We start from the raw sequence: 27,885 nt of genomic DNA, 5'->3' as shown, positions 1-27,885 counted from the left end.
CATACTTCCTTTTATGACTGGGTGTTAGTTTTAAAAAATGAATTTTAGCCCTGGCCAGTTTTGTTCAGCGGTTAGAGCGTTGGCCTGCGGTCCGGAGAGACCCGGGTTCGGTTCCCGCTAAGGGCACGTACCTCGGTTGCAGTTTGTCCCCGGCCCTGGTTGGTCGTGCGGGTGGCAGCCACTTGATGTGTCCCTTCACATCGATGTTTCCCTCTCTCTCTCTTCCTCTCTCTCCCTCCCACTCTATCTGTACAAAAAATGGAAAAATATCCTCGGGTGAGGATAAAAAAAAAAAAAAAGAATTTTAAAATACATTTAAATTATTTGGTATTTTTATTTTTGCCAATTTATGCTATTTTGTATACACTGACTGTATTTTTAGTACCTTTTAGATAGTTCCTTCCCTGTGCTTTTCTCTTAGGCCATTCTTAGCTAATGATTTTGTACAACTTTCTGAAAGCAGCCAAAAATTGATTAAGGGGAATCTCTGGGCCAACCTGAAGTTTAACTTTAAAGGCTCAATATTCATGAGTTGCTATAGGAAAATCTTTCTACTGCTTTCATTTTATCTATAGATTGAATGAAATTAGCTAAATGAGCAACTAAATAAATGAGAGTTGCATAAAGAAATCTATTTAACATTTTGACTTGATTAATTTCCAGTCTCAGTGTCAATTGACCTTTTACTTTTTGGCAGAGAGCATGTGACTGACTGTAGACAAGGATGCAGTCATTCTAGGTGTATTGATGCTTAAGAAAACCACTGTAAAATGATGTTAGGACATGGGAAAAATGATCTTGCTCTGGTGTGGTTTTCAGGGTGCCAGAGGTTTGGTTGCTTGTATGTTTCACTCAATTACTTTCTGTTCAATGAATAGGATCACACCATGCATCACAACTTTGCAGACTCACTGCAAAGGAAATAGCAAGAGGTAAAATGACCTCAAGTGAATGTGGCTTTTTTTGTGGGTGGGCAATGTTACAACTAAATAAACAAATTGAATTATACAGGAAGACCTTTATTTAACTCATCTTTATATTTTTCTCACACTGTGACTTTTTTGGGTACCACTCCTTATTCTTTAAACATTTTTACAGTGATTAAGTTCATCGTAAATATGTAACAGTTACAATTAGTTGTTTAGTATTTTTGTAACCTTAGTTTATTACCAATTCCCTGGTAAGCTCTTTTTTTCTTTTGGGCCAACAGTTGACATATTGTGAGTGCGAGATCTGTGGGTTGAATGGCACTAACCCCCTTTTATCTTGTCACGTTAAATTCTTTTACGTCTGGGTAGGCTGTCCTCCAGGGGAGCACACCAACACCATTCCCTTTTCCCCTTCTTCCCTCTAAAGTATCCTATGAAACTTGCAACCAGGGGAGCAATGGGCAGCAGCAGCTGTCTGGGGCTAACCCCCTGAATCTGTCTCTAAGGCCCCTTTACTCTGACTTCTCAGTGGGCCAAAGCAGCCCAGCTTAGGCTCCCTGTTGCTTCTTCTATGCCCTTCTTTGTTTCACTATCCTAAGTAAAAAAAAAAAAAAAAAAAAAAATCTTTTACATCTGTTTTAGCTAGTTTATCCTGCATGTTGATCATAATTGACCACATAATTGTTTTGTACTCAGAAAAATAAAACTGATGTTTGTATCTCTCTACCATAAGTCTTTTGGGTAGAATCATGGCCTTTTATCAGTTGAGCATTGGGTAGGAGATATTATGATAATTAATACTTGAAAGAAATCCTTCATTATGCATGGTAATATTGCAGTTGTTTGTACTCTTAGAAGGCAGAAGGGAGTCTGGATAGTTTATGTCTATATTCATTGTAATATAGGCTATATTCACATACCTAGGAAACCTCCTGCTTGCCAGCTTATTGTCAGTGTCAGGGTTGACTGAGGTCTTTGGGGAGAAGGATTTGAGGTCTGGACATTTTACAGGCAATACATTTATTTTGTTTTCTGAAGGTAGCTCCCAGTATAATGATGTAGTGGTTTGGGGCACAGAATCGAGCCAGACTGCTTGGAATCAATCTCCACCCCACCGCTGATTGCCATGTGGCTTTGGGCAAATCACTTAACCTGCTATGTCTCCATTTTCTCAGCTATAAGATGGAGACAATAATAAGAGTATCCACCTACTTCATGGACTAATTGAGACGTTTCAATGAATTAATATGTGTAAAGCACTTACTGCCTGGCACATAGTGAAACTCAGTAGAGGTATTGTTGCCAAGTAAATTGTGACTCAAGTTGGGCCAATGCATGTTTTCCTGAAGGAGTTTTGAAAGAATCAATCAAATGTCTGTGTTTGGGTGATCTTTACTGTATACTGTCTGCCTTCCTCGGGAAACATTTCTACTCTGTTAGCTGCTCCATGGCCCAGCTGAACTGGGCTCTCTGCTGGAGTGATCACAGCAGGGAAGCTTGTCTTGGGAGATTGTATGATGGCCCCACCTGACAGGGTACAGGAGTTCTGCTGTAAAAGAAAGGTTTTGGTTCTTTTATAAGGGCACCTAACTGAACAGGTGCCACCTCATCCTTGGATACTCTAGTTTTAAAAGAAGTGAATTTCCAAATAGGATTTATTGGGGTAGTGATTCATTCATTCATCAATTATTCTCTAATGATAATGTGCGTGTGGTCTTAAGGATCTTGCAAAGACAAGGCTTCCCTGTGCTAAAGTAGAGCTTTAGTACTACCTGAAGGGATCAACATGAAAATGATTGCTTTGTACTTCCTGCGATCTCTGAAAATGATGTGATTCTCCTCCAGAAATGTAGTTTATTTGATGATTGTCCCCTTCATACACTTAAAAATCTTTGCTGTGATTTGTTTTGTAGAGGATCAAGAGGAAAAACTGATAACTTCTCTTATCTTCTAAGTTTCTTGTTGATAAAAAGCTGCGTTTCTTAGAAGTAAAGAAATTACTTTGAAATTTTGTGTCCCAAAGGAGTTAGTGAAATGTCAATATGAATTTATATTGGCTTAAATTTCTTTTTGATTGATAAAGGTATTCTGTATCTTACAGATCTGACTTGCATTTTATAAATAAATTTGTTCCTGGCAAGATGTATAAATTGTTAATTCTATTTTCCCATTGACTAAAGGATTAAGAATTTATAGAATTGTGCAACCCCCTAACCCCACACCCCTTAAACACCTATAGAGAGAGCAATGTCAAATGGTGGAACCTTCACATCTGTGCTCCCATAGTCCCTTGTGCTAACCATACTCTAGCATTTATCACTGGGAAATTATAGTATCTTATCCATTCTAAGACACCTTGAAAAGTTTTCTTATTTTAGTATCTTTGTAATTAGGATGCATCTTTCAATTGGTGGCATCCTGGAATCAACAAAAGATGGTATTCCTTTTATCTCTGGCCTCCTGCTGGACAGATTCCTTGAGGGCAAGAACTGATACTCATTTATTTTTGTTATCTCCAGGGTTTGATTTGCATTTAGATCCCCTGCTTTTGCTGAATTACAGTGTAAAATTTTAGGTTCATCTCAGTAAGTATTAGTTGAAATGAGAGTTTCATCAAGACATTTTTGCTTGCAGGGTGAGGCATAGAAAGGCTGGGTCTGGTAAATGCTGATAAGTAGTTAAATGCTACTTCTACTTCCCCCTTCTTTGTACCCCTTTTCTTTCTCTTTTGATTGATTCTCTTGCTTTGTACTGATGCATCCCTTACTGACAAAGCATTACATACACGTTCCCTGAATTTGTTGCTTTTTAGTGGATGCCAGCGAAATGAAAGAGTAAGAATGCTCATTTAGGATATGCTGTTATGTTTTGAGCATCTTTTGGATATTCCACTGTGCCATAGTCACTTTACATTTTGTAAATGAGGAATGGGGTGTAAGTGTGTTTAGGGACATAATGTTTAGTCTGTGGTGATGGAAGAAAGGCCAGAGTTCCTGCTGTAGGCTTCTGCTTTAGAATTTTCTTCTGACTTACTGTTTTTGTTTTTTTTTGTTGTTATTTTTATAGTTTAAAATTATCTATTTTATTTATAAATAGCTCTGTAATTATGAGTCTTTGGGTTTTCACCACCTTATCACAATAAATCAAATGTTTGCTTGAAAAGGTGCATCTTCCTTTATCTTACCCCTGAGTACCTTGATTATCATTCTTGTAAAATCTAGATGTAATCTTAGTGCTAGAAGAAGCTGCTTAGTGAATCTAGTTGTTTTCTTTAAGGTAAGCATTTATAGGTAGGTGGTTGGAAAATTCTTATCGAGGACCTTAATTAGTATTTTTCTGGAAATAACTGCCATGTAAATTGTTTTTTTTAATCTTCACCTGAGGATATTTTTTTTGTTTTTGTTTTTTATCCTCACCTGAGGACATTTTTGCATTTATCTTCAGATAGAGCGGGAGGGAGAGAGGGGGGAAGACAGAAACATCAACTGTGAGAGAGACACATTGACTGGTTACCACCCGCACGACCCCAACCGGGGCCAGGGACAAATTGCAATCGAGGTACATGCCCTTAGCGGGAACCGAACCTGGGACTCTCCGGTCCACGGGCCGATGCTCTAACCACTGAGCAAAACGGGCCAGAGCAAGGATATGTTTTTATTAGCAGGGCGGGGTGGGGGGCTTGATGTGAGAAACCTAGATTGGTTGCCTCCCATATGCATCTGACCAGGAATCGAACCTGCAAACTAGGTATGTGCCTTGACTGGGAATCACACCCACAGTCGTTTTGGTGTATGGGATGATACTCCAACCAACTGAGCCACCTGGCCGGGGCCATGTAAATTGTTTAATATACCTTATTTTAGATATATAGAAAAATTGAGAAGATAAAACAGTTTACATATATCTGGTACCCAGTTCTGTTATTATTAACATCTGACATTGTATGGTACATTTGTTATAATTAATGAACCAATGTTAATGAATTATTATTCACTAAAGTCCATACTTATTCAGGTTTCCCTAGTTTTTACCTAATATCCGTTTCCTATTCTGGGGTCTTATCACAATACCATATTACATTTAATTGTCATGTCTCCTTAGGCTCCTCTTGGTTGACTTTACTTGTTTTTGGTGACCTTGACAATTTTGAGGTGTACTTGTTGGACTTTTGTCTGTTTTTCTCATGCCTGGTCTGGGATTATGGGTTTCAGTAGGAAGACCACAGAGGTCAAGTGCCATTTTCAGCACATCGCATCAAGGGTAGAAAACTATCAACACGATTTATGACTGTTGATGTTGACCTTGATCATCTGAGTGAGGTGGTGTTTGGTTTAGTTACTACTTTCCCTTTCTTATCCATATGGTATTCTTTGAAAGGAAGTCATTATGTGCAGTAGGGGTGCTGTGTAATTTTGAATAAACATATTTAAATGGCAAACAGCTTAAATGTGTACTTGGAGTTAGTGAGATATTTATTTTTAACAAAATATCACTGTTTAAAACATTAAGAAGTGTGCCTACATTTAGAGATTTGGTTTGGCAAAATTTTTCAGGTTTTAAAATTTTCTTTGTCCTTTGCCCTGGCCAGTTTTGCTCAGTGGTTAGAGCATTGGCCTGCAGACTGGAGAGTCCTGGGTTTGGTTCCCGCTAAGGGCACATACCTCGGTTGCAGTTTGTCCCCGGCCCTGGTTGGGGTCATGTGGGTGGCAGCCACTCGATGTGTGTCTCTTGTATCGATGTTTCTCTCTCTCTCTTCCTCAGGCTCTCCCTCTCCGCTCTATCTGAACATAAATGCAAAAATGTCCTCGGGTGAGGATAAAAAAAATTTTTTTTCTTTGTGCTTTAGCCTTTGTTATTTTGTGGCAGCTGTTAGGTGTTAGATGTTCCTCTTTACCTAATTCTTGTTGTATCTATTTAATACTTATTTTTGAGAAAATAAAATGAAAGGGAATGTGGAAGATCATTAGTCAAAAACTCTTGAATAAAATTTTTTCACAGTTTATTGGACTTTCAATGGTGCTTAAATTTACATATGAACCCTGTAAAATTCAGCCACCTTTTTTGGTCATTCTGCTTTTATTGTATTTTATTTTATTTTTTCCAACACTATTTATCCCCTCTCTGCCCTCTTCCACCTCCACCCACCCCGCTCCTCCCTTGAATAAAATTTTTTAATATTTTGATTTTCGTCTGTTGCTTTTCTGCACTTAAAAATATTTCTAAAATTGAGGGTTTAGTTGATATGTAAATTATGATTAGAGACCAGAACAGTTCAGGACCCAAAATGATCAAGGGAAAGCACCTTGTTGGAAACCCCCATGACAATAAACCTGTCCTTGTAGTTCCCATTTGTGTGTTTCAATTATAAGGCTTATGTTAAAATTAGATCAGAATTTCCATTGTAGACTCTCAATTTCATAGTTGTGTAACTGCCATATAAACTTGATTGTAAACACAGGTCTTTAATGATGGGCCTCATTCAAGCAATTTAGGAAACGGGCATTTAGCTGGAAAGGTAGAAAATATATACCTAATTTTACATTTTAAGTTAAATTGTGAAGAGAGGCTTTGTTTCTAAAGGTGAGCTTGAAAATTTTTTTTCTTACTTTCTACTGTTTTATAATAAGAAAAAAATCCTAAAAAAATAAAATTAACTTGTTAATGTCTTGAGACTTACTATATTTTAAAACAAATAATTATTTTGACTACTTTCCCAAAACTACTAGAACCTTAGAACTAATTTAAATCCATTTACCTCTTTTTACTTTTTTGTGTTCCGTTGACTAACTGAATTTCTCTAGTTCAGATAATGGACATTTATTTAATGTGCTAATGAATATATGTTTGCAGTAAATTGTAGTGCTGGTATTGTGAAGACAGTTCAATATTCAAGTTCCAATAGAAAATAATTAGGAAGAACGAGAAATTCATATTTTATAGGTGAGTGTATTCATTTCCTAGGTCTGCCATAACAAATTACCACAAACTTCATAGCTTTAAACAACAGCAACGTTTTCTCCCATAGTTCTGGAGGCCAGAACCCCCAAATCAAGTTATTGACAGGGTTGGTTCCCTTTGGAGGCTCTGAGGGAGAATCAGTTCTATGCCGCTCTCATCGTCTGGTGATTGTTGGAAGCCCTGGTGTTCCTTGGATTTGTGGATGCATCACTCCCATCTCTGCCTCCACCTTTATATGGCCTCTCCCTCCCCGGGTCATCTCTGTCTGTTTCAGATCTCCCACCCTTTTCTTTTATAATAACACAATCATTGAATTTAAGTCCAGGATAATCTCATCTGGAGATCCTTAACTGTATTTGCAAAGACCCTCTTTTTAAATAAGGTCTTCCATGGGTATCAGGGGTTAGGAGTTAGACATAACTTTTCGGGTGCCACAGTTCAACCCACTAAAGTGAGTAAACTTTTCTGAATTTGCTATTAAGCACTGTAAAAGTAACTTGGAATAAATATGGACTAATAGTTACTAAATGGAATAATAGTTATAGACTCTGAGACTTATATGCATATCAGTGTGATTCAGAATTTAGTTGCATGTTTACTTTCTCTTCATGTGGTTTGCAATTGATGTGGCATTCTACTGTGAAATTAGGCTGTACACATATAGGCAAGCTATAATTTGTGACTAAATGGTGTGAACAAAGTCTTAAATCCTATGAACATATGCCATTTAGTTACATTTGTGTATGTATATAAGTATTATTAACTTACATTTTCTTAACTACAGTTTAAAATATTTTAAGTTTTTTCCCCTCCTTGAATCAATGGGAATCTCTTGTCACAAAATCTTACAGGGGATTGTAAGCAATGGTGAGCAATGTGTATATCTATATACTGCTTTGATTGCCTCTGTGGGATGGATGTATCTTGGCTAATCCCCGTGAAAGAAAGTGTCAGAACCCTTCTGGCCATTGCATGACAAAGACTGGGGAAGGAAAGCAACAGCCAAAGTAGAAACTTAGAGCATCAAACTCTAGTGGTCTTCATTTCATTTAGAATAAAATCTGAAGTCCTTCCCATGGCCTACAAGGCTCTGCTTGCTTCCTTGATAACGTCCTGAACCCATTTAGAACCCTCTCTACTACTGTTTGTTCTGTCATGGCTGTACTGGCCTCCTTGCTGTTCCTCAGATGTTACCCATACTCTCACCTTGCTGCCTTTAACTTCATGTTCACTTTGCCCATAATGATCTTTCTCTAGGTAGAGGCATGGCTCCCTCCCTCCATTGAACTTGGATTTTCTCCTCAAATGCCACATTGTCAGTGACGCCTTCTGTGGCCATTGTTAGTGTCATACCTCCCCTCTAGCTCCTGCACTGTCAACCTCCTTTATTTTTATTCAGAGTTCACATTACTTCTGATATATTATGTTTATTTGTTGATGGTCAGTCCTCCGAAAAACTGCAAGTTGGGTGAGAGCTGGGATTCCATCCAACTACTGACACAATGTAGGCACTAAGTTAGCATTTGTAGGTTGAGTGCGTTAGTGAGTGAACCTACAGAAGAAGATTCATGTGGAAGTCTTCACCGTTTAGTAGAACATGGGCTACTTCCTTTACTTCTAGTTTTGCTTCTACAGACTATTCTCTGCTTTAGAAGAGGTGAGAAATGAAAATGAAGTTTAGGATATTCATAGGTAGTTGGATAGAGGGGAAAAGAAATGAAAAAGGAAGTAAACACTCTCTGGGGAGCAAAAGTTACCTGCTTATGGGGTAGCCTTTTTTTTCTAAGTTTGGAAAGGAAGAGAACCAATTTTCGAATGCCCATTTTTAGCTAAACAGTGTACTGGGTACTTTACAATCACAATAGTCCTTTCAAATAATTGATATTTAAGAGGTTAAATAACCTTTCTAAGATCACATAGCAATTAAGTGAGATATCCAGGTCTAACTCTAAAATCCATGCTCTTTCTTACACTTATTTCATACTACCTGAAGGGGGGATTCTACATATATTAATAATTTACATTTTATATGATGGTGTAAAAATTTCAGAATTTTTTCATGTATCTTATTTGCTCGTTGTGACAAATTTGTAAAAGTAGCTATCATCTCAACTTTACAGGTAATAGAACCTGACGTCATTGATGTGATTTGCTGCAAATTCTACCGCCAGGAAGTAGGAGCTAGAATCGAAGCAACCCTTCCTGTCTTGAGATACGATATTCTTTCTATTATACCACAAACTTAAATTCTTGAGAGCACCTACACATTACGTTTGACACACTGTAGGAGCTAAATATGTTATAATAAAATTAGCAGGAATCTTTTAAGAGATCATAAAGAGTGTCAACTAGTGGTAGTTGGGGCCAATTCAAATGCCAACAGGAATTCCCAATTTGGGGTGTGGTAAAGAAGGGAACTTGACTAGTGCAAACAGCTCTATGGTAATTCAGCTTGGCTGTGAAAACAGCACTGCTGTGGAACTGCTCCATAGTGCTACAGTGTTGTTGTTGTGAAAACAGCAAAGCTATAAGGCCAGGCCCTCTTTGGCTAGGCAACCTTGCTCCAGGATGGTCACTACCTTCTGCCTTGCCCTGCTCTGCCCCACTCCACACTGGTCTGTTCTGCTCTGGCTAGACATCTTCAGTGTTTCAGCTCCAGCTAGGGAAATGCAGCCTTCAAGTCTTAGGACAACACACTCCAGTGAGCCACAGGGGAGCTGTCTTATATAGACACAAGTCCCTGCCCCTGTCCCTGATTGGTCGGAATAGAGCCACACTGATTGGTCAGAGCTGTGCAGCTCCAGATTGGATGGAAAATCTCAGTCCTATTGGTTATAATAGGACTCCAGGAACTATTTTATAAGGGCTGGCTCAGATGACAGAAACACAGTGCAGGCAGCCAGTCTAGCAATGCAGAAGCTTTTCTGTGAAGTGCAGTTTTCATGAGATGTCCCTGTGCCCAAGGGGCTGCTAGGCTCTACTTTTTTTTTATTTTTAAAAAATTATTTGAGCTCAGATAGCCACCAGGAGCCCTTTTTAGTCCTCAGGTGACCTTTTTTTTCCTTTCAGGGTTCACAAGAGCGAATTCCTCACATATAGCTAAAAGCCGGGAAAGAGGTTGACTCACCCAGGAACACTCATCTAGTCATTGTAGAGCTGGGACTAGAACCTAGGTTTCCTCATGTTCCTGTGCTCTGCATTATTACTGAAGACTTGAAATTTAATCTGTGTAGGTCTTTCTCCTTGATTCCCTCTTTCATTCACATGTTTCAGGTTTCAAAACCTACAAAAATGTTTTCTTCCCTCTCAGGTCTTCCAGCAACCCAGTTCTTTCCACAGGTAATTGAGGTTAATCAGTTTTTTCTGTATCTTTCCAGAAATACTTTATACACATAAAGCAAATACGTAAACTGTATTTATTTAACAATGTATATTGCAGATTATTTCATATTAGTATAGGAAGTCATTTTTTAATGGCTTCATTTAATAGAATTAATGTTTCATAATTCATCCACTCATTTACTGAAGGACATTTAAAGTTGTTTCCAGTCTTTTAAATTAAAAACAATTCCATAATGAATGACCTTGCACATGTCATTTCTTATAGGCACAGACATATCAGTAGGATAAATTTCTAGAAATAAAGTTGTTAGGTCAAAGAGATTTTTTTTTTTGGTATGTGCCCCTAGCAGGAACCGAACCCAGGACTCTCTGGTCTGTAGGCTGACACTTCAACTACTGAGCCAAACCGGCCAGGGCAAAGAGAATGTTTTTGTACATATTTTTTATATTGCCATACTTAGACCTTTATTCTTTTTTCTTTTCTCCTTTCCACTGATTTCCTGAGAGAATAAGGGAGAGTGAGAGAGAAAGAAACATCAACACACGAGAGAGTGAAACACTGATAGGCGGCCTCCTGCATGCCCCCCATTGGGGATCAAGCCTCAACCTATCCTGGGAGTCAACCCGCAACCTTTTAGTGAAACTGTGCTGGGGCATGATGTTGGTGGAGGAGTGCAGTGTGATGGGGGAAGTTTGGGGTTGGGTGGGGGTGGATGGGTGTTAGAGGAGTGGGTATAGCAATGATGTTTTGTTCTAGGCAAGTAGTCAGCAGCGCAGGCCCACCACCGAGGAGAGGAGAGTATAGCTGCTTGGCAGAGCACAGAAGTAAATGTTACCCACAAATTTGGGTATATGAAAGTGGGAATTATGTCAGATTGTGGGTAACAGGATTTTGGTTCAGGGTTGAGATTTAGGAACCGTGTATTAATTTATGACAGGATGATTTTAAAATAATGACTATGGAGAAGATGTTTGTAAATCATATATCTGATAAGGGATTTGTATACAGGATATAGAAAGAACTCTTACACTCAACAACAAAGACAACCCAATTTAAAAGTGGGCAAAGATTTGAACAGACATTTCTCCGAAAAAAGCATGCAAATGGCCAATAAGAGGGTGAGAAGATGGCCAGCATTCTATTAGGGACATGCCAATCAAAACTGCAAGGAGATATTACTTTACACCCACCTGGAGGTCTAGAATGAAAAAAAAACACAAAACGGATATTCAGTAACAAGTGTTGGTGAGGATATTGAAAGATTAGAACCCTCAAACACTGCTGATGGGGAAATAAAATGGCACAGCCACTTTGGAAAACTCTGGCAGTTCCTCAGAAAATTAAACATAGCCTTACCATGTGGTCCAGCAATTCCACTAATAGGTGTATTCCAAAGAAAAATGAAAACACATGTTACACAGAATGGTGCACATGAATGTTCATAATAACATTGTTAATAGTAGACAAAATGTGAAAACATCCCAAATGTCTGTCACGCAGCGAATGGATAAATATAGTGTGGTATATCCATACGATGGCATCCTATAAAAAAAAAAAGAGAAATGTACTGATACATGCTGCAACCTGAATGAATGTATAAACAAACAAATGAGGCCCTGGTTCTAGGAATGATCTGTGTTGTTTAGTACATTATCAGCATAAGAAAAGGGTTCTGAGTAGTAGAAGCCAAATTATAGGAGCTGGAACACCTGTTGGTGGGGAAAATCCTTCAGAAGAGGGAGGAGAAGTGGTGATACTGGGGTTTGGGAATAAAACAGAAGCAGTTATCAGCATTGCCAAGGTCAGAAGAATAACAAAGCTAACAATGCTGAGACTCTGAGGTACGTTTTGACCCTGCGGTCTGTGTGATGGGGCTGGGCCTGCAGAGAGGACCTAGGGGACTGCTGTGGGGAGGACCCTGGGACGGGAAGGAAGGATACACAGATAGGACTCAGGTTAACCCTGTGTTGCTTGCCCCTCGAGGTCAGGGGCTATCTTGTTCATCAAAGGGTCCCACAGAGGCCAGCATTATATTGAGGCAGCTGCGGTCCACTTGAGGTGGAGGTAAGAAAGGCTAACTTAACTAAGGTAATAGCTACTGGGGTGGAAAGGATGGGTTGGATATGGAAATTCCATAGGAGAGCAAGGTTCAGTCAAGGCAAGAATTGAAAGACACAAAAAAGACTTGTACGTTGGTGTGAAAAAGAAATGTCTTGGGGTTTATTCAAATTTCCCACATTGTGAGGTATTTATTTAATGTCTACGTATCATACACAGGCCTTTGTTTATTACTCTGTGCCAGTCATCATTGTCCTTTGAAAACATTGTCATTATTTCTTATCCCTAAGTTTTCATATAGGCTTTATGTGTTACATGTTGTAATAAGACTAATAATTGGGAGGTGAGAGCCAATAAATGACTATTAAGGTCCAGCAAGATAAATAAACTTTTCATGCTATGTGATAGAGACCACTCACTGGCTTATTGTTGCTTAATGGTTTCTAAATATTCCAACTGGAAAGGTTGAAGATGTAGTTATGTAGGCAGTCCTTCCGTCAGGCTTTTCTTGCCTACAAACGGCACATGTATACGGATAGTGGCTGTGGCCAGGGCAGGTTCCTTTGGCTCATATGGACAGTTTCCGAAACCACTTTATTATGAGCTGAACATTTATGTGTGGTCTTGTCCACCCAGTAGGTTAGTTTTATAAGCTGTAGTGTTGTGGAGGGAGGGGAAAGAGGAAAACCTTTTCTTCTTTCCTTTTAAAGCCTGTGGGTTTGGAAGGACAAAAACTTTGAAAAATAAGCTAAAGCTTCTTTTGGGGAGCCAACATGAAGTGGTGGTTGATCCCTCTGAATAATTTTCCCTTCACAGTCTGAAGCTTTTCTTTTTCTTTGTCACCTGTGCTGAAAATGTTACTAAAGATTCATTTTGGTTTTGAATGTTGATTTTTAGAAAGCAAGCAGTGCTTGAAGGGCCTGCTGGGGTGAGCTTTCTCATACTGTAGTGTGCTCTAGTTTGGACTGATAATTTTTCAACTCCTGCCTCTGGGTGAGATTAGCTTTCTTGAGGGAACTGATAGTTTTAATTTGAGGATGGAAGGAACAGTAGGGAGAGAGGTAAGTGGTTTTGTACCTCGAATGTTTTCAGAATGAGGCTAAGGGTCAAGTAAGAGTGTGGTAGTGGGGAGTTGGGGCAGGACGAGGAGGCTGGGGTGTGCAGAGGTGCCCCAAGGACAAGTTTGTCTTCCTTGTAAGTGTAGCTTAGGGCTGGCTCTGTCCTCTGGGAAAGGAAATGAAATCTTTTTCCCATTTCTTTTTAGGGCCAAATGACTCTGCTTCAGAGGTTAGAACTAAGAGTTAATACTGGCTCAGGACTGTATTTCAGTGGTAGTTTTTGTGGTCTGGCTGATGGACCCAAACACAGATTTTTAAACTCTGGGGAAATGAGTACCAAATAATTGACTTAGAAACAAACTTTTGTAATAGGACCAGTTTGTAAGTTGACTTTGTACTGTACTTTGCTTGTTGCATACCAAGCCCATTGACTTGCAACCAAATACTTTCTACATGAGGTGTACATATTGCTGAGATTGCACAGAAGTCACATGGAGGCATAAGTTTTGTTAAAAAGAAACAAAGGATTACTGGGCTTAGTGTAGCTTTTATTCTGTATTCAAGTTCTGGAGGATAAATTATGTAGATCTCTGCAATATACATGTTAGATTAAATGAAATACTAATTTCAGTTAGGGAAAAAATAAGTACTTGAGTGAAGTAATATCAAGCATATTGGAAACATTTGACATAAAAATAAGAGAGGGTGTTGCAGGGAACAAAGGTTCTCTGTGACTTGACAGCTGCTGTTAAAAAGTGACACCAGGAAGAGCCGGGCTCTGGCTCACAGCTGCCTGAAGTTGCTGCAGTCTTCTCTAGTGTTACCAGAGGAATTTGTACTGCTCTCGTTTTAGCAGATAGAGGCTACTGAGGGCTAACCAGGACCTCACTGTTCTGGGAAATCAATTCCCAACTCTCTGTTATGATCTTTGTAATATTGGGTTTTCCAACAGCCAGTATGTTGAGGTTCTAGCTATGTACAGGATATGTAGCTTAACTCCCTTGCAAGGAAGTTTTAAAAAACACGAGCTAGACCTTGGATCCAGCAAATCTACTTGGATGTATGTAATTGGATTTTAACTGGAAGTCTAACCTTTTTAGTTTCCCTCGAAGCCCCAAAGGCTGAGAATAAAGTAGTAGTTGCCAAGTCACCCTCATATTCCAAGGACATGCATGGAATGTGATCTTAAATTGGTTTTGCACATTTAACTCATATCTTACCTCCAGGAAATAAACGTGTGGAGAGCTAAGGGTTCTGAGACAAAGATGTTTTGGAAGGGAGCTGTTAGTATGTGGTATGTTCTTTGTCCTTTCCCACCTTCACACATAGCAGAGAGGAGCTGATGCTTTTCTTATATATAACCCTTCATTGAAGCCAGATGGGGAACGCACTAACAGAATTATTCTGAGAACTTGACATCTATCCCTTTTGTTTGGGAGCAGAAGGATTAATATGTGAATCTGTGAATTGATAGCAGAGCAGAAAGGAAAAAAAGGGCTATGTACAGAGTGGGGCAAAAGGAGGGTTAGTGTTGTGAGTGCACGAAATTGTTTACTTGTGTATTATTATATATTCATTATTGTATTATTTTCCATACGAACAACTAACTGTAAACTACTTTTGCTCCTCCCTGTAGTTAGCATTCTGAACTTCAAAAGACAGTAGTGTTTCCCAGAGCTTTTGGATGGCACCAGCTCAAAGCCTTATAAAAAAGGATGCTGTGCATGACCACCTAGAAGATGATGACCAGGAGGAAGTGCCCATTGAAACCCCAAGGACTGAGAGTGGGAAGTGTACATGGCAGGTCTCACATAAGTTTTGGGAATGCACATGGAAGGTACCACGTAGGGACCCTTCCAGGAAACCCACAGGCCCTCTGAGAAACCATGGACATCAGATTCCACTGGTGAGGTCTTTCAACCCCTCTTTCTTCTCCCCACTCCTTTAGCTCCAACCCTGAAGGAGCCAGAATCAGCCTTGTTGCAAAAATTAATTGGGGAAATATTATGTGTATCACATAAGAAAATATAATGTTATGAACTGCTGGCTACATGTTAAATGCTAAATAAAGGATGTCTGCTGTTACTGTGATTGAGGATAGTTTTTGTTTTTTTTGTTTTTGGTACATGCCCCTAGTGGGAACCAAACCCGGGAGTCTCTGGTCCTCAAGCCGATGCTCCAACCGCTGAGCCAAACTGGCCAGGGCTTTTATTTATTTTTGATGGGAGAATGGAAGTGGGAGTGGAGGATGAGCATGAGTGTCATTTACCTCTAGAAAGGCAGAGTAAGTAAACAGAAGGAGCTTTGGCCGAAGAGCCTGCAAATGCCGCTTTTAGTGATGAGTCTGCCAGCGATTTGCTGTTTAAGTACTAGGGAGGTCCCTCCACCTCTGACAAAAATCTGTGCCCCCATGGAGTTTAGAGTCTAGTTGAGTGAGGGAAAGGATGGGCAGTAAAAGTAAAAAATAACATATAAAGAAAACTGGAAAGTATTCTGACCAAGAAGAAAAGTTTACACTTCTAGGCAAGTTGGTCTTGGGTTGAGTGAGGTGAAAGCCCAGGGTTAAAAACATCCCTTCTTCCCTTGATCTAACCTTTTCTGTTGTACTTATGTTATTAAAAAAATAATTTTAACATGAAAATTGGCAGATACATGCAAAAGTAGAGACAGTTGTATAATATACACTTGTATGCACATGAGCCAGATTTAGTAGTTACCACTGTCTTTCTTTTTTTAGACTACTTTCAGGGATCATTTCTATAGTTTGTTACATGTTTTTCTATATGGTTTCATCTGTTTCCTTCCTCTGCTCTCTCCTATTCCCTTCCCCTTTCTGCACCCCATGTTTTTAGAGGACTCCAAGACTGTCTGAGAACGGTGCTATGCTAGAAATGCTCTGTCATTTGTTTACAACTCCCCAGTGGCCTGGTAGGTCTAGCCTCGTACCCTTTTTATGTACAAGGGCAGTGGATTTAACCAGTGTGTTGGCTTTACTGAGTTTCCCAGAGTCTAAGTACCTGTCCCGGTGCATAGATCAGGCACCGCTCTGTGGCAATGCTTGGGAACTACACTTTCACCAGCAGTGTGGTGGCAGGAGAAAGTGGGTTGTCACTCTTGCTCATTGAATGCAGAAGTTGTACCAGCTCATTCTCATTCCTTTCCTTACCCCTTCTTTCTTCCCTAAGGCAGCCTCTTAGAATGGGAAGGTAGTGAGTTGGCCAAGCAATCTAGTGGTGTATAATCAGGAATACTATTCCTGATATTACAGCGTAACGCTCTTGCATTAGTAAGGGCTTCCGACAACCTTACCCAGACCAGATTTTATCAGGGGAAATACATCTCCTGGTCTTAATGGGGTAGCTTCCCTAACCCTAAACTTTTCTCCACAACTCTCAACCTTGAAGAGACTTACGTCCATTCTTACTTACTACCTGGAAAACAACTGCCCTTTGAAAAGAGGCATTCCCTTTCTGTCTAGGATCCTTCTCCATGCATCCTTTCTTGTGATACCAAGAAAACACCTCTTTCCCCTTCTTACTACCTGGAAAACAACTGCCCTTTGAAAAGAGGCATTCCCTTTCTGTCTAGGATCCTTCTCCATGCATCCTTTCTTGTGATACCAAGAAAACACCTCTTTCCCCCCTTTGGTGTGTTCTTCTGAACTCTTTAGTCCATTCTCCTTTCCTGCCTGCCCTTTGCTGAACTTCTACTATCTTCCACCTTGCAATACAATGCTTGTTTTTTTTTCTTCTTCTTGCTTGCTTTCTGCTACAGAATATCCTTTCTGGGCTGTGTTTGATAACATTTTTCAACTTCAGGAGAGAGACAGTTTTCTGGCAATTTGCTGGGGCTCTATGTTTACAAGTTGGTGAATGTACACTTAGTTCCTATGGGTTAGGAACTGCAGTATTAACCCCTTAAATTTTGTTGCCTTCAATCCCATTATTGGCATTTCATGCTGTTGGTGTTTTTTGGCCAATATATAAACTCATTCTCCTCGTCTTCAGTCACAACACAATTACTGGATGCTGTGCAGAAAGCAATGGGCTCTGAAAGTAGGGACTTTGTCCCTGTGGTGATCAATAAATAATTATCAAGTGAATGAATGAAACCAAGAGAGCAAGAGCAATTGGCTGAAGGGTTTCAAGTAGTGAAAAATAAATTTTTGGCCCCGGCCAGTTTGGATCAGCGGTTAGAGCATTGACCTGTGGTCCAGAGAGACCTGGGTTCGGTTCCCGCTAAGGGCACATACCTCGGTTGCAGTTTGTCCCCAGCCCTGGCTGGGTCGTGTGGGAGGCAGCCACTCGATGTGTCCCTTTCACGTCAATGTTTCTCTCTCTCTCTTTCTTCCTCTCTCTCCCTCCTACTCTATCTGAACAAAAAAGGGAAAAATGTCCTTGAGTGAGGATAAAAAAAAGTGTATTTCATGTATGTTATTTGTGACAAAGAAGATAGTTTACATGTAAAATTGTGCTGTAATAAGTACTTTAAAAAATAAATAAATTTTTGAATGGCAAACAGTGCAGATCAAACTAGAAGGCTTTGCATACTGTATAAACAAAGTACTGAATCCTATAAGTAACAAAGGAACCATTTAATCCAACCATTAATTTATGTAATTTAAAGAGGTATAATTTGTATCGTGCAAAAAAGTGCACATACCTTAAATGTACAGCTTGATGAATGTTTACATATGTATATACCTGTGCAATTACAGCTCAGATCTAGAGAATATTTCTAGAACCCCAAATGCGGGGCAGGGTAACTTTATTTTTATTTTGATTCACAACATTTTGGATACCAAGTCCTATGGATGGTCTCTGTTAGAAGTAGGATTGGAATTATTACCACTGTACCTGGGATTAGTAAGTCTTTATACTTGAATAAAAACACTAGTTCATAGCATCTAACCATGTGATAAAAACGATACAATGATTATCTGGTTAATGTTTATGAAGTGTCAGCATGTCTTGGCTCTCTATATGCATTACCTCATTTTACCTGTTCCACCAAGTTTTGTTACTGTCCTATTTTACATATGCTAAAGGTTAGAAAGGTAGAGTCATTGCCCCAGGTTCCACAGCTAGCAAGTAGAGTTATAATTCAGTCCTGGACTGTCCATCACCAGAGCCTGATTTCTTGTTGGTGATCAAATATCTGGTACCCAAGTTTAAGCAACACAACTATTATGTCTTTGTGGTGGGAGGTGACAATTATATTTGTTACCTGCACACGATGAATGCTCTTTTTAGGCATATTCTGACCTGTGGCTTATTAGAACTATGAGAAGGAAAAGGGGTCTCTGATTCTGTGACAGTCAGACCCAGAGTGATATTGTTACTGAACTCAGGGGTTTGCCACTTAAAGAACGAGATGAAGTTGTCACAGGTAGTTTTATTTACTTGCAGCAAGTAAAGGCAGCAGGATTTATATCCAAACCTCTGTCTTGCCCAGACCTTGAGACTTCTTATCTAATAATGTTCCTTAGGATGGATCTTCATGAGGGGGAAGATGCTCTCAACAAGGAGGACTCTTTAAAATCTACATAAAGTAAGAAGATGATGGGCAGTACAGACACATTTTGAAAACTGGACACAACGAAGATGAAATGTGGACCTAAATATCTAGAAATTCCAGCAATTAATTAGTCTTAAAAATTAATGTAGTGGAGTAAGTGCTTGCCAGCGTTAGCGAAGCAAAAATTTTTACCACATTGAGATTGTGTTTCAAGAGCTAAGATAAGACATCCAAAGAAAACATGAAGCTTCCACAGCCACTAAATTTATTTTAATGGCCCTCAAAGTTGTTTAAACCATGAATCTTCTAGAAGCGTTAATGTTTTAATTTGGTCTCTCAATGCAAAAAGAACCTGTCACACTGAAATGATTGTAGCTATTATACGTGACTTGGACATTTGAAAAACATATTTAATATTTCTCCATTGTTTTCAGACAAAGTAGGGTGGGGGACAGTGGGACAGGTTTGAGCACATTTAGGCATGAACTGGGAATACTCAATGAAATTTAGGTTTTATGAGATGAAAGCATGGCAAGAGGTATCAGAGTGCTGTGGAGAAACATGTTTAAGGAAACTAGTCTTAAGAAGATATAAACATCATCCTCTATCCAACTTGCTTAGTGAAAGATTGCAGTTTTAAGTTGTTTTGAGTAGTTGGTGCACAGAGTAATGTTGCCAGTTGTATTTACCTTTTAGAAGAGGTGTGGGTGCCAATAAGTGAGTTCAGGATTGTTTATTTTTAAATGGGGGATGGGCTGGTGATGGAAATGGCTTTCTACTCCAAGCTGCTCCTGTTGGTCAGTGTTTCTTTTAAACACTTTGTTTAATAAATCATGCATTTAAGTGAAACCATCAAAAGGGAAGTAGGATTATGGATACTGAATTCAGTGATTAAAGTTAATCCTAAAATATAAATGTGGAAAGTGTCCTTCAAAAATAAAATAAATATGTAAAGTGATGTTAGCAAGCAGAATAGTATTCTCTCCCTTCCCACCCTGCCCTCCCCAGACCAGGAGTTTCTTGATAGCCCTGTGCAGAGTGCCTGCTTCTGAGTAGCTTTTTGGAGTTTGTGTAGGTCACCGTGCCCAGGGCTGTCACTTAATAATGCTGTGTCCCTGGAGCTAAGCAGATCCAGCTATCAGGAGCCCTTGCCCAAAGAATGGCTGAACACTTTTGGTGTTGGTTCTTAGCATTAAGCTGCCTTCCTCCAAGTCATCCTCTCAGATTTTGTAATGAGTCAGTGGGAAGCTAGGCTTTGAGGAGAGGGAAGGAGAGACGCAGAACAAAAGCAGGGTGATGTCAGTGTCCTAGTTAGTGCCCTTCTCGAAGAATGGGGGACTAAGTCTCTCTCAGATTCTTGTTGCTCTGCCATTGTCTCCTTGTTAAAACCTTTCAAAGGAATTGTGAAATATAATACACAAAAGTTTAAGTGGCTTGCTAAATAAGATGCTTCCCTTCTGATTCTGCCTTCAGAGGATAACTGTTGCAAGGCTGTGCTAACAGAAGAGGGAAATTGAAATTAAGATAAAAACAACAATATCAGTGAAAGAATAAGTGTGAGATCCCTGTAAACGAAAGAATCATGAAGTCATGATTCTTACGATAATATACAAGGCAGATGAAAGAGGACTAAGACAGGTGTCGGAAAAGAAGCGGGGACACAGAATCCTCCAGGCCTTTCTTTGTTGTCTCCATTTGTTTGAAATGACTTTGTTCTTAGGGCTGATGCTTACCGTTGGATTGCAAATAGACCTGAGTTGTAATTGACTGTTTTCTAGTTTTTCTTGAGATTTAGATTCTTAGGTATGCAATTATTATACGTGTGTGTGTTAATTATGAAAAAAAAAACCCTGCAGATCTTTTACAGTCTTCTTGTATATTTCACATATAAAAATTCAGAGATAATTTCTTTTCTCCACATGGAAGCTGCTCTGAATAGACTTCGTTTAATGGGGAATTGGCATAGAAGAGATAATCCTTAATACAATGAAAATATTTTGATTAATTTTGGATATGTGGGATTTGATGAAGTAACATTGGTACTTGTATAGGCAGACATAAATTTTAAAATAAGGTAATTTTTCTTACAGTCCTATTTTGTGACGGATTATGATCCAACCATCGAGGATTCCTACACAAAGCAGTGTGTGATAGATGACAGAGCAGCCCGGCTAGATAGTAAGTAATCTTTATTTGATGGTTCACATATCATATTTTTTAAAACTAAGCTCTGATGTTTTTCTAAGTTAAATGTAATAAAAATATTAGATGATCTTGCATATAAACCCATCTCTTTCTTTAGTTGTGATGAATAAATCTGCATATTAGGGAATCTAAATATTCCTCAGTAAATGTAATGTGAAACAGTACCTGGATTGATCTTTTTCTGGTGAAACCAGTCAAGTAACATTGTAACTTGAAGTTGTGTTTGTTGGGACATTTGGAAAAAAACACGTCAGGTTTCGGCTCTTCCTACTGTTAAACAAAAAGTTTAACTTCTGTGGCTGGAAGTCTTTTGAAAAGAAAGGGTTTATTAGGCCATTGCTAGCAAAAAAAAAAAAAAAGACCAGGCTTGGGGCATGGAGTCTAAACCACCAGCAGCATGGCCTGGCAGGAAAGATAGCATGTCATTCTGGAGTTTTGCAAGTGGTTTATACATTGTGTCGGGGAGAAAGACATAAGCTCTTCTGACAAGGATTTCCTTTATCTGTTGACAAAGGGATAGGAGAAAGTGAAGCTGGCTAGTTCTGGGATAGGCCCAGAGAGTCCAAGGAAGAGGTGTCAGCTCCTTTGGGTTAGCAGTGGGCAGTAGATTCAAAGGTTCACATGTAAATAGGAAGTGGGGGGCCCCTGGGGTGGCACCCGGTTATTCTCTCTTTTGGATAATCTGTGGATAATCTCAGAAATAGCCACCTAGAATTAATCCTAAACCCCAACAGATACACAGGAATGTGGACAGCCCTTTGTCAGTCCTGGCCCACAGCTATTAACAGGCTAACTGTTCTCTCTTGCTCTCTGGCTGCTGTAATTTTAATTAAGAGCATCTAAGGATTTATTTTCTTGTCACTACTTTTTGGCTAAGCTTTTAAAATGGGTGAAGTAAATAAAGAAGAGCTTCAATATTAGTTAACTTGCTTAGAATTTATAGCACAGAGACTTTAGCAAATAGTGTTTTTTGCTTGGCAAACATTTCACCTCTCCACAAAAGAAAGCCCTGTTCTTTTAACTTGTACAATTCTTTCATTCACAGAGATGAAGAAATACATTAGCACCTGCACTTTAAGTATGGTATTTGGAGGGTAGGGCAAAGTTTCTTTTTGAATTTATAGGTATCTTTTTCAGTTCTTTCCGCGGAGGACATATACATTCAAATGATTTCAGAGGTTATCTGACTCCATCTGCCTAGATGTATTTGATATTTTTAACCTTGTAATTGGTATGCTAATATATTCTAACTGCAAAATCAACCTGCACTGATGAAGATAACTCTGAATCTGGCTGCCATTAGAACATACTTGTCTTTATTTTTTTTTTTTAATTTATTTTTTATCCTCACCCGAGGATATTTTTCCATTTTTTTTTTGTACAGATAGAGTGGGAGGGAAAGAGAGGAAGGGAGAGAGAGAGAGAGAAACATCGACGTGAAGGGACACATCGAGTGGCTGCCACCTGCACGACCAACCAGGGCCGGGGACAAATTGTGACCGAAGTACGTGCCCTTAGCGGGAACCGAACCCGGGTCTCTCCGGACCGCAGGCCGACGCTCTAACCGCTGAGCCAAACTGGCCAGGGCAGAACATACTTGTCTTTAGAATGGAGAGTAAAGCACTAAGAGGAGAAGGATCCCATTCCTTGATCACACTAAGTATGGCTCTGAAAGACCCACATTAAAGGGGCTTGCCTTTGTGAGGACTCCATTTGTAAAATGAAAAGACAAACACAGTTACATTTGTTGTTTTTTCTTTAGTTCTAGATACAGCAGGACAAGAAGAGTTTGGAGCTATGAGAGAGCAGTATATGAGAACTGGCGAGGGTTTCCTGTTGGTCTTTTCAGTCACAGATAGAGGCAGGTTTGTACCAATATTAAAATGGAGATCTACTCTTCAGTCTAGATCACTGCTTTATTGAATTTGGATTTTCTTGTTTTTATAGGGAAAAAAAAGAAATAGACTACTAAAGGGGGTATGGGGCATGCTGCTACTTGGCCAAAATGATTAATTTGTTTTTGTGTTTTTAGTTTTGAAGAAATCTATAAGTTTCAAAGACAGATTCTCAGAGTAAAGGATCGTGATGAGTTTCCAATGATTTTAATTGGTAACAAAGCAGATCTGGATCATCAAAGACAGGTAAGAAGGAATTTCGCATTTGGGAAACCAGTTGTCTATAAGTAAGTGAATGGGTATATTTAATGAAACAATCAGAAAGTGCCATGATCAAAAAAACTGTGCTGAGTTTAACACACTCAGCACCCTGTTTACAGAAGTCACACCAGGAAAGAAATAGAAAGGAAGTAGATTGGGGAAATTAAATTGTGTATAAAACTTCAGTGGACTGTGTAAGCCTGCAAGTATTTGTACCAGCTCAGTTCACATGTCACAGTGTCTTGGGTAACACCCAAAACTCGATTTAGTTAGACAATCTTAAAGGTACCCCTAAAGGCCTAATTTATTCTGTATTAGTGCTAAATTACCTTCATTTAGAAAATGGATGTAATTTAAATGACAGGATTTGATTTTTTCTGTTTATGTTTTACATTGGCTATCTGTAGCACCAGTAACCAACAAGAAAAGAATATTTTTAGTGTTTAGTTGCAAGCTGGTTTATACTCACTTGTTTCTTTACCCTATTTCACATTTAATTTTAAAAAATTGGTATAGTTCATTCGCCTTTTTATGGGTGAGGGAAACAAGGTCAGGTGTAAATTAATGCAGACTCTATATTACTTAGAGGTTTCTTCTCGTTCTAATGCTAAAATTTAGAAATGTTTATTGATGATACCGGATGTAGAATAAATTTTACTGCTAGGTCTCTTTCAAATCTGAATTATTAGAAGGTTAAGGTAAAAAATTTGATCTTCATTTCACCAGTATAAACTGAAAAGAATTTAGAATATGGCACTGCTCACATCTCAAACCCAGAGGTGAGAATCCATCTGTTTTTTAATTTATCTTTTATTTCTTTGGGTCATTTCCTTCAGGGTTTCTAAACCTAATTTTATTTGTTTATTTATTTATTAGTTTTGCATTTACCCTCTGATTGAGGGGGAGGGAGAGAGGAGGGAAGAGAGAGAGAAAAACATCAGTGTATGAGAGACACATCGACTGGTCGCCACCCACATGACCCCAACAGGGGCCGGGGACAAACTGTAACAGAGGTACATGCCCTTAGTGGGATCGGAACCCAGGACTCTCTTGTCCACGGGCCAACGCTCTAACCACTGAGCCAAACCAGCCAGGGCTAATTATATTTATTGAATGTTACCCAGTAGAACCTGTCTACTGCTCTCCACAGTCTTTTCTACTTCTAGAAAGACTTTTATATGTCTTTGGGTCTGGGAACTAATGGCAAAGTCGCTCTGCAGTGAGCAAGAGGTTCTCTTCCCTATCTTACCATAATATCTGTCTGGCCTGATTGTGGAAATACACTTTTCATAAAACTTTTCATCTTGGTAGCTCCAGGAAAGGAATAGGTTTGGGGTGAGGTGTAGGCCTTCTGTAGGGTAGGCAGTGACAGATGAGGGAAAGTAGGGGAGCATGTGCCACCAGAACTAAACAGGCCCTGCCATGATTAGTTGGGGCAAAGGGTCTGTATGAGTTATTTTTAAGTCCTCTGTATGTTGAAGATTGCCAGTATTTGGTGTGTGGTTTTCATCTGTCTGCAGATTTTTAATGTACTGTGGCACTTTGGCCGTTTTATTCTGTAGGCTTACACAATCTTACACCTTAAGTTTTTTTCATTTTTATAAAAGTCATGAATTTGCAGAGTAAAATAAAAAACAAATTGGTGAGACTCAATAGAGGGAATGATAAATTTCATATTTCCATTACCTTGAAGATAAGCAGTTAGCTTGGAGTGATGTTTTCTATATTTATTTCTTTGTGTTGCACCATGTACAGAAGTTGTGTATGTACTGGAAGCTCAGATATGTACATACATATTCAAGGGGGACAAGCAAGGCTGACATCTGACTGCTTAAATTTCTGTGCATTCTTGTAGATTCTGTTCTCTGAAGGAGAGGCCAAAGGAAAAATGTTATTTCTTCATAGGCTTCACCTCTTCTTCTCCAGGTCTCTTCACAGCTGCACTCAGGCACGATAGCTGCTCTTGCTTTAAAGTCATGACCACCTTTGGACTGGGAATCTTGCATTTCCCCAGTCCATTTATTTCCCACTGGCTTGGATGACTATGGCTTACTCTCCCATTCTTAAACTTTCTTCCCCTTCCTTACTCTCAGTTTGTGATGAGTGATATTTTTCTGTTTCACTGAGAAATTTCTGCACGTTCCCACCTTCACATGAACTAACCTCAGTGCACATGTACCCCATCAGTTCTTTCTTCCCCCACTTACATGGATAAGCTCTTTACCTCTGTATGACCAGCTCCTCCTTAGCACTGTATCCCGTCCTTTCTCTCCAGCTCACGATCATTGCCCCAGCAATTGTTCCATTCCAGGTGGTCCATTTCTCTCCTGTGATCATTCCCATCAGCATATAATGTGCTACAATGGCTTTCATCTTTAAAACAAAAAACAAGTATAGCAAATACTTGTTCTTAATCTCACGTTTCTCTCTGAGTACGTTTTTTCTGCTCCCCTCCATAGCAAAACTCCTTAAAAGCATTCTGTACACCTGCTCTCTCTGCTTTCTTTCCTGCCCTCCTTGCTTGCACTGCCTGCTCACATGCAGTGCCCCAGGCCAGGTCACCACTCGTGCAGATGTCTGTGACATTTGACACAGTTGCTCGCATTCCCCTTTTTGAAACACTGTTTACTTAGCTCTGGGACACTGTTCCCTCCCCATCCTCCCTCCTCCACAGTGGCCTTTGTTGGCTCCTCCTCATCCTATCTTTCTAGGGTGTCTTAGGGCCCAGGGATGTACAAGGACAAACATGCCTTACCTCCCAGCTTCGATGGCCATACTCGGTACACTTAAAATTGAGATGTAACCTTTTTATTTTTTATTTATTAAAAAGTTTTTTTCTTTATTGATTTTAGAGAGAGAAAGGGAGAGGGAGAGAGACAGGAACATCGATGGCTGCCTCCTGCACGCCCTTCACTGGGGATTGGACCACGACCTGGGCATGTGCCCCAACCGGGAATCAAACCAGTGACCTCTTGGTGCATCATGGGTCGACACTCAAGCACTGAGCCACACCAGCTGGGCAAGATGTTACCTTTTTAAAATCTCTTAAGAATTAAAGGTGATATTCGGTAATGTCTTGGCACCTTTAATTGCTCTACCAGCTGAGCCTGGACAGGCCACACGGACCCCATAAAAACTTCTTTTCCCCTGTTGAGAAATACTTATTTACACTTTGGTCATCTCTAAGTTCTTAGTCAGTAACCGGTCAGACCTGCTCATAGTTTTTGATCTAGCTCATTCTACTCTGCTTTTGTCTTAGAAACGATACTTTGGACTTTCTTTAGCCTCTAGCCTGTTTTCTTTTTGATAGCAAATGCGAGTTCCCCAAGTTCTCTGAGTGTGTGGGTCAGCCTTGTGCATTCTTGCCACTGGCTCCTGAGACTGTGAGCCCATCAGGGCGGGAGATCAGCCAGAAAAGGCTTTGTCTGCTTCCTTTTGGCTTCTGTATCTCCATAAACTTGTTCTTCCATCCATCCAGTATTTATTGAACACTTTTTCCAACACTGATGACAGAGCTTTGGAAAAAAGCAAAGTCACTGAAGTTTATAAAAAGAGATTTATAGAATTTGAATGGTTATTTAGTGTTACCGCTTACCTGGCCCCCTAGAGATACGTTAATCATTTTATTTATCCTGTCAAATCTGTAGGGGGAAAACATAGGTAAGTGATTTGCTGAAATGTAAAAGTAGGTAAATCTGACAGCACATTGATGCTGAAACTTAATACAGCAGTGTTTGGTCTTGGGCTGTGGACATTGTGATAACCTCTGATTTCAAGTTCCTTGTCCTTCACACTGCCCTGTCTAGAATGCACTGTTTTTACCCCCTTTTCCTCCCTGGCTTACCTTAGCTTATCCCATTCCTTTGTTAGGTGTTTAATTGCTAGTGGCCATTATCAATTCAAGAAAGGAATTCATTACACTTAGAATAATAGATACCTAAGTGTACTAACCTCCAAACCTCCTATCTGTCAGTACCTGGACCATAGTGTGCCCCTGCAACCTCCCAGGAAAAAGAACCCATCCCCCTCAAACAGTTGAGTAAGGGTCTCTAGACTTACCTGTTTGTGCCTTGTCTGCATCTAAAAGATTTGTCTTGTTAGGGCATTGAGGGCCTCCCAGGTTCCACCTGTTGGTTTTGTTCGTGCTTATCCTTAGCACATAGAACAAAGATGCATGCAGTGAATATTTGCTGAGTGAATGAATCAGCATCAGTGAATCAAGATGTATTATATGACTCTTTCTACATAATAGGTATTTTTGAAAAACAAGTTTTGCTTCTGTAAACTTAGGTTATTCATTAACTAGACACATCCCTAAGTAAGTATTACTAATGTTGTGGTCTGTTCCATTTAAACCCTGTTTGTTTTAATAAAGTTGCTCTCATCATTCCCATTTTGTTCTTCTCTATTTGGAAATATATAGTGCTAGGTAAGTTCCTGTTATTGTGGATTTCTGCTAATACTCATTTGTACCTTTGAACTGAGTCTCACTGGAGGTTTCTAAATGTAGATCAGTGAATTTGTTGCCTTGGTTGTTTAAAACAAAACATTTCTAGATAGGGCTCAACCTGCCAAATCAGAATATCCAGGGGAAAAGGGTGAGTGTTTAGCATTTTTATAAAACTCTCTGATTTGGGGACCTCTAGGAAATCCTTGTTTGT

At 39.5% G+C, this 27,885-nt stretch overlaps 1 protein-coding gene across 1 annotated transcript in view; it reads left to right on the top strand.

The window, feature by feature from the left end:
* Positions 1 to 27,885, top strand: part of RRAS2 (RAS related 2) — a 76,480-nt gene that overhangs the window by 37,759 nt on the left and 10,836 nt on the right. The window contains exons 2-4 of the mRNA XM_036258673.1: positions 20,954 to 21,041; positions 22,831 to 22,933; positions 23,101 to 23,209. Of these exons, the coding sequence (XP_036114566.1) occupies positions 20,954 to 21,041; positions 22,831 to 22,933; positions 23,101 to 23,209 (300 nt within the window). The remainder of the gene's footprint in view (positions 1 to 20,953; positions 21,042 to 22,830; positions 22,934 to 23,100; positions 23,210 to 27,885) is intronic.

Source organism: Molossus molossus, unplaced genomic scaffold (genome assembly GCF_014108415.1).
Source record: "Molossus molossus isolate mMolMol1 unplaced genomic scaffold, mMolMol1.p scaffold_m16_p_13, whole genome shotgun sequence".
NCBI classification, from domain to species: Eukaryota; Metazoa; Chordata; class Mammalia; order Chiroptera; family Molossidae; genus Molossus; species Molossus molossus.
Note: the sequence above shows the minus strand (reverse complement) of the source record. Positions and strands in the feature narration are given on the sequence as shown.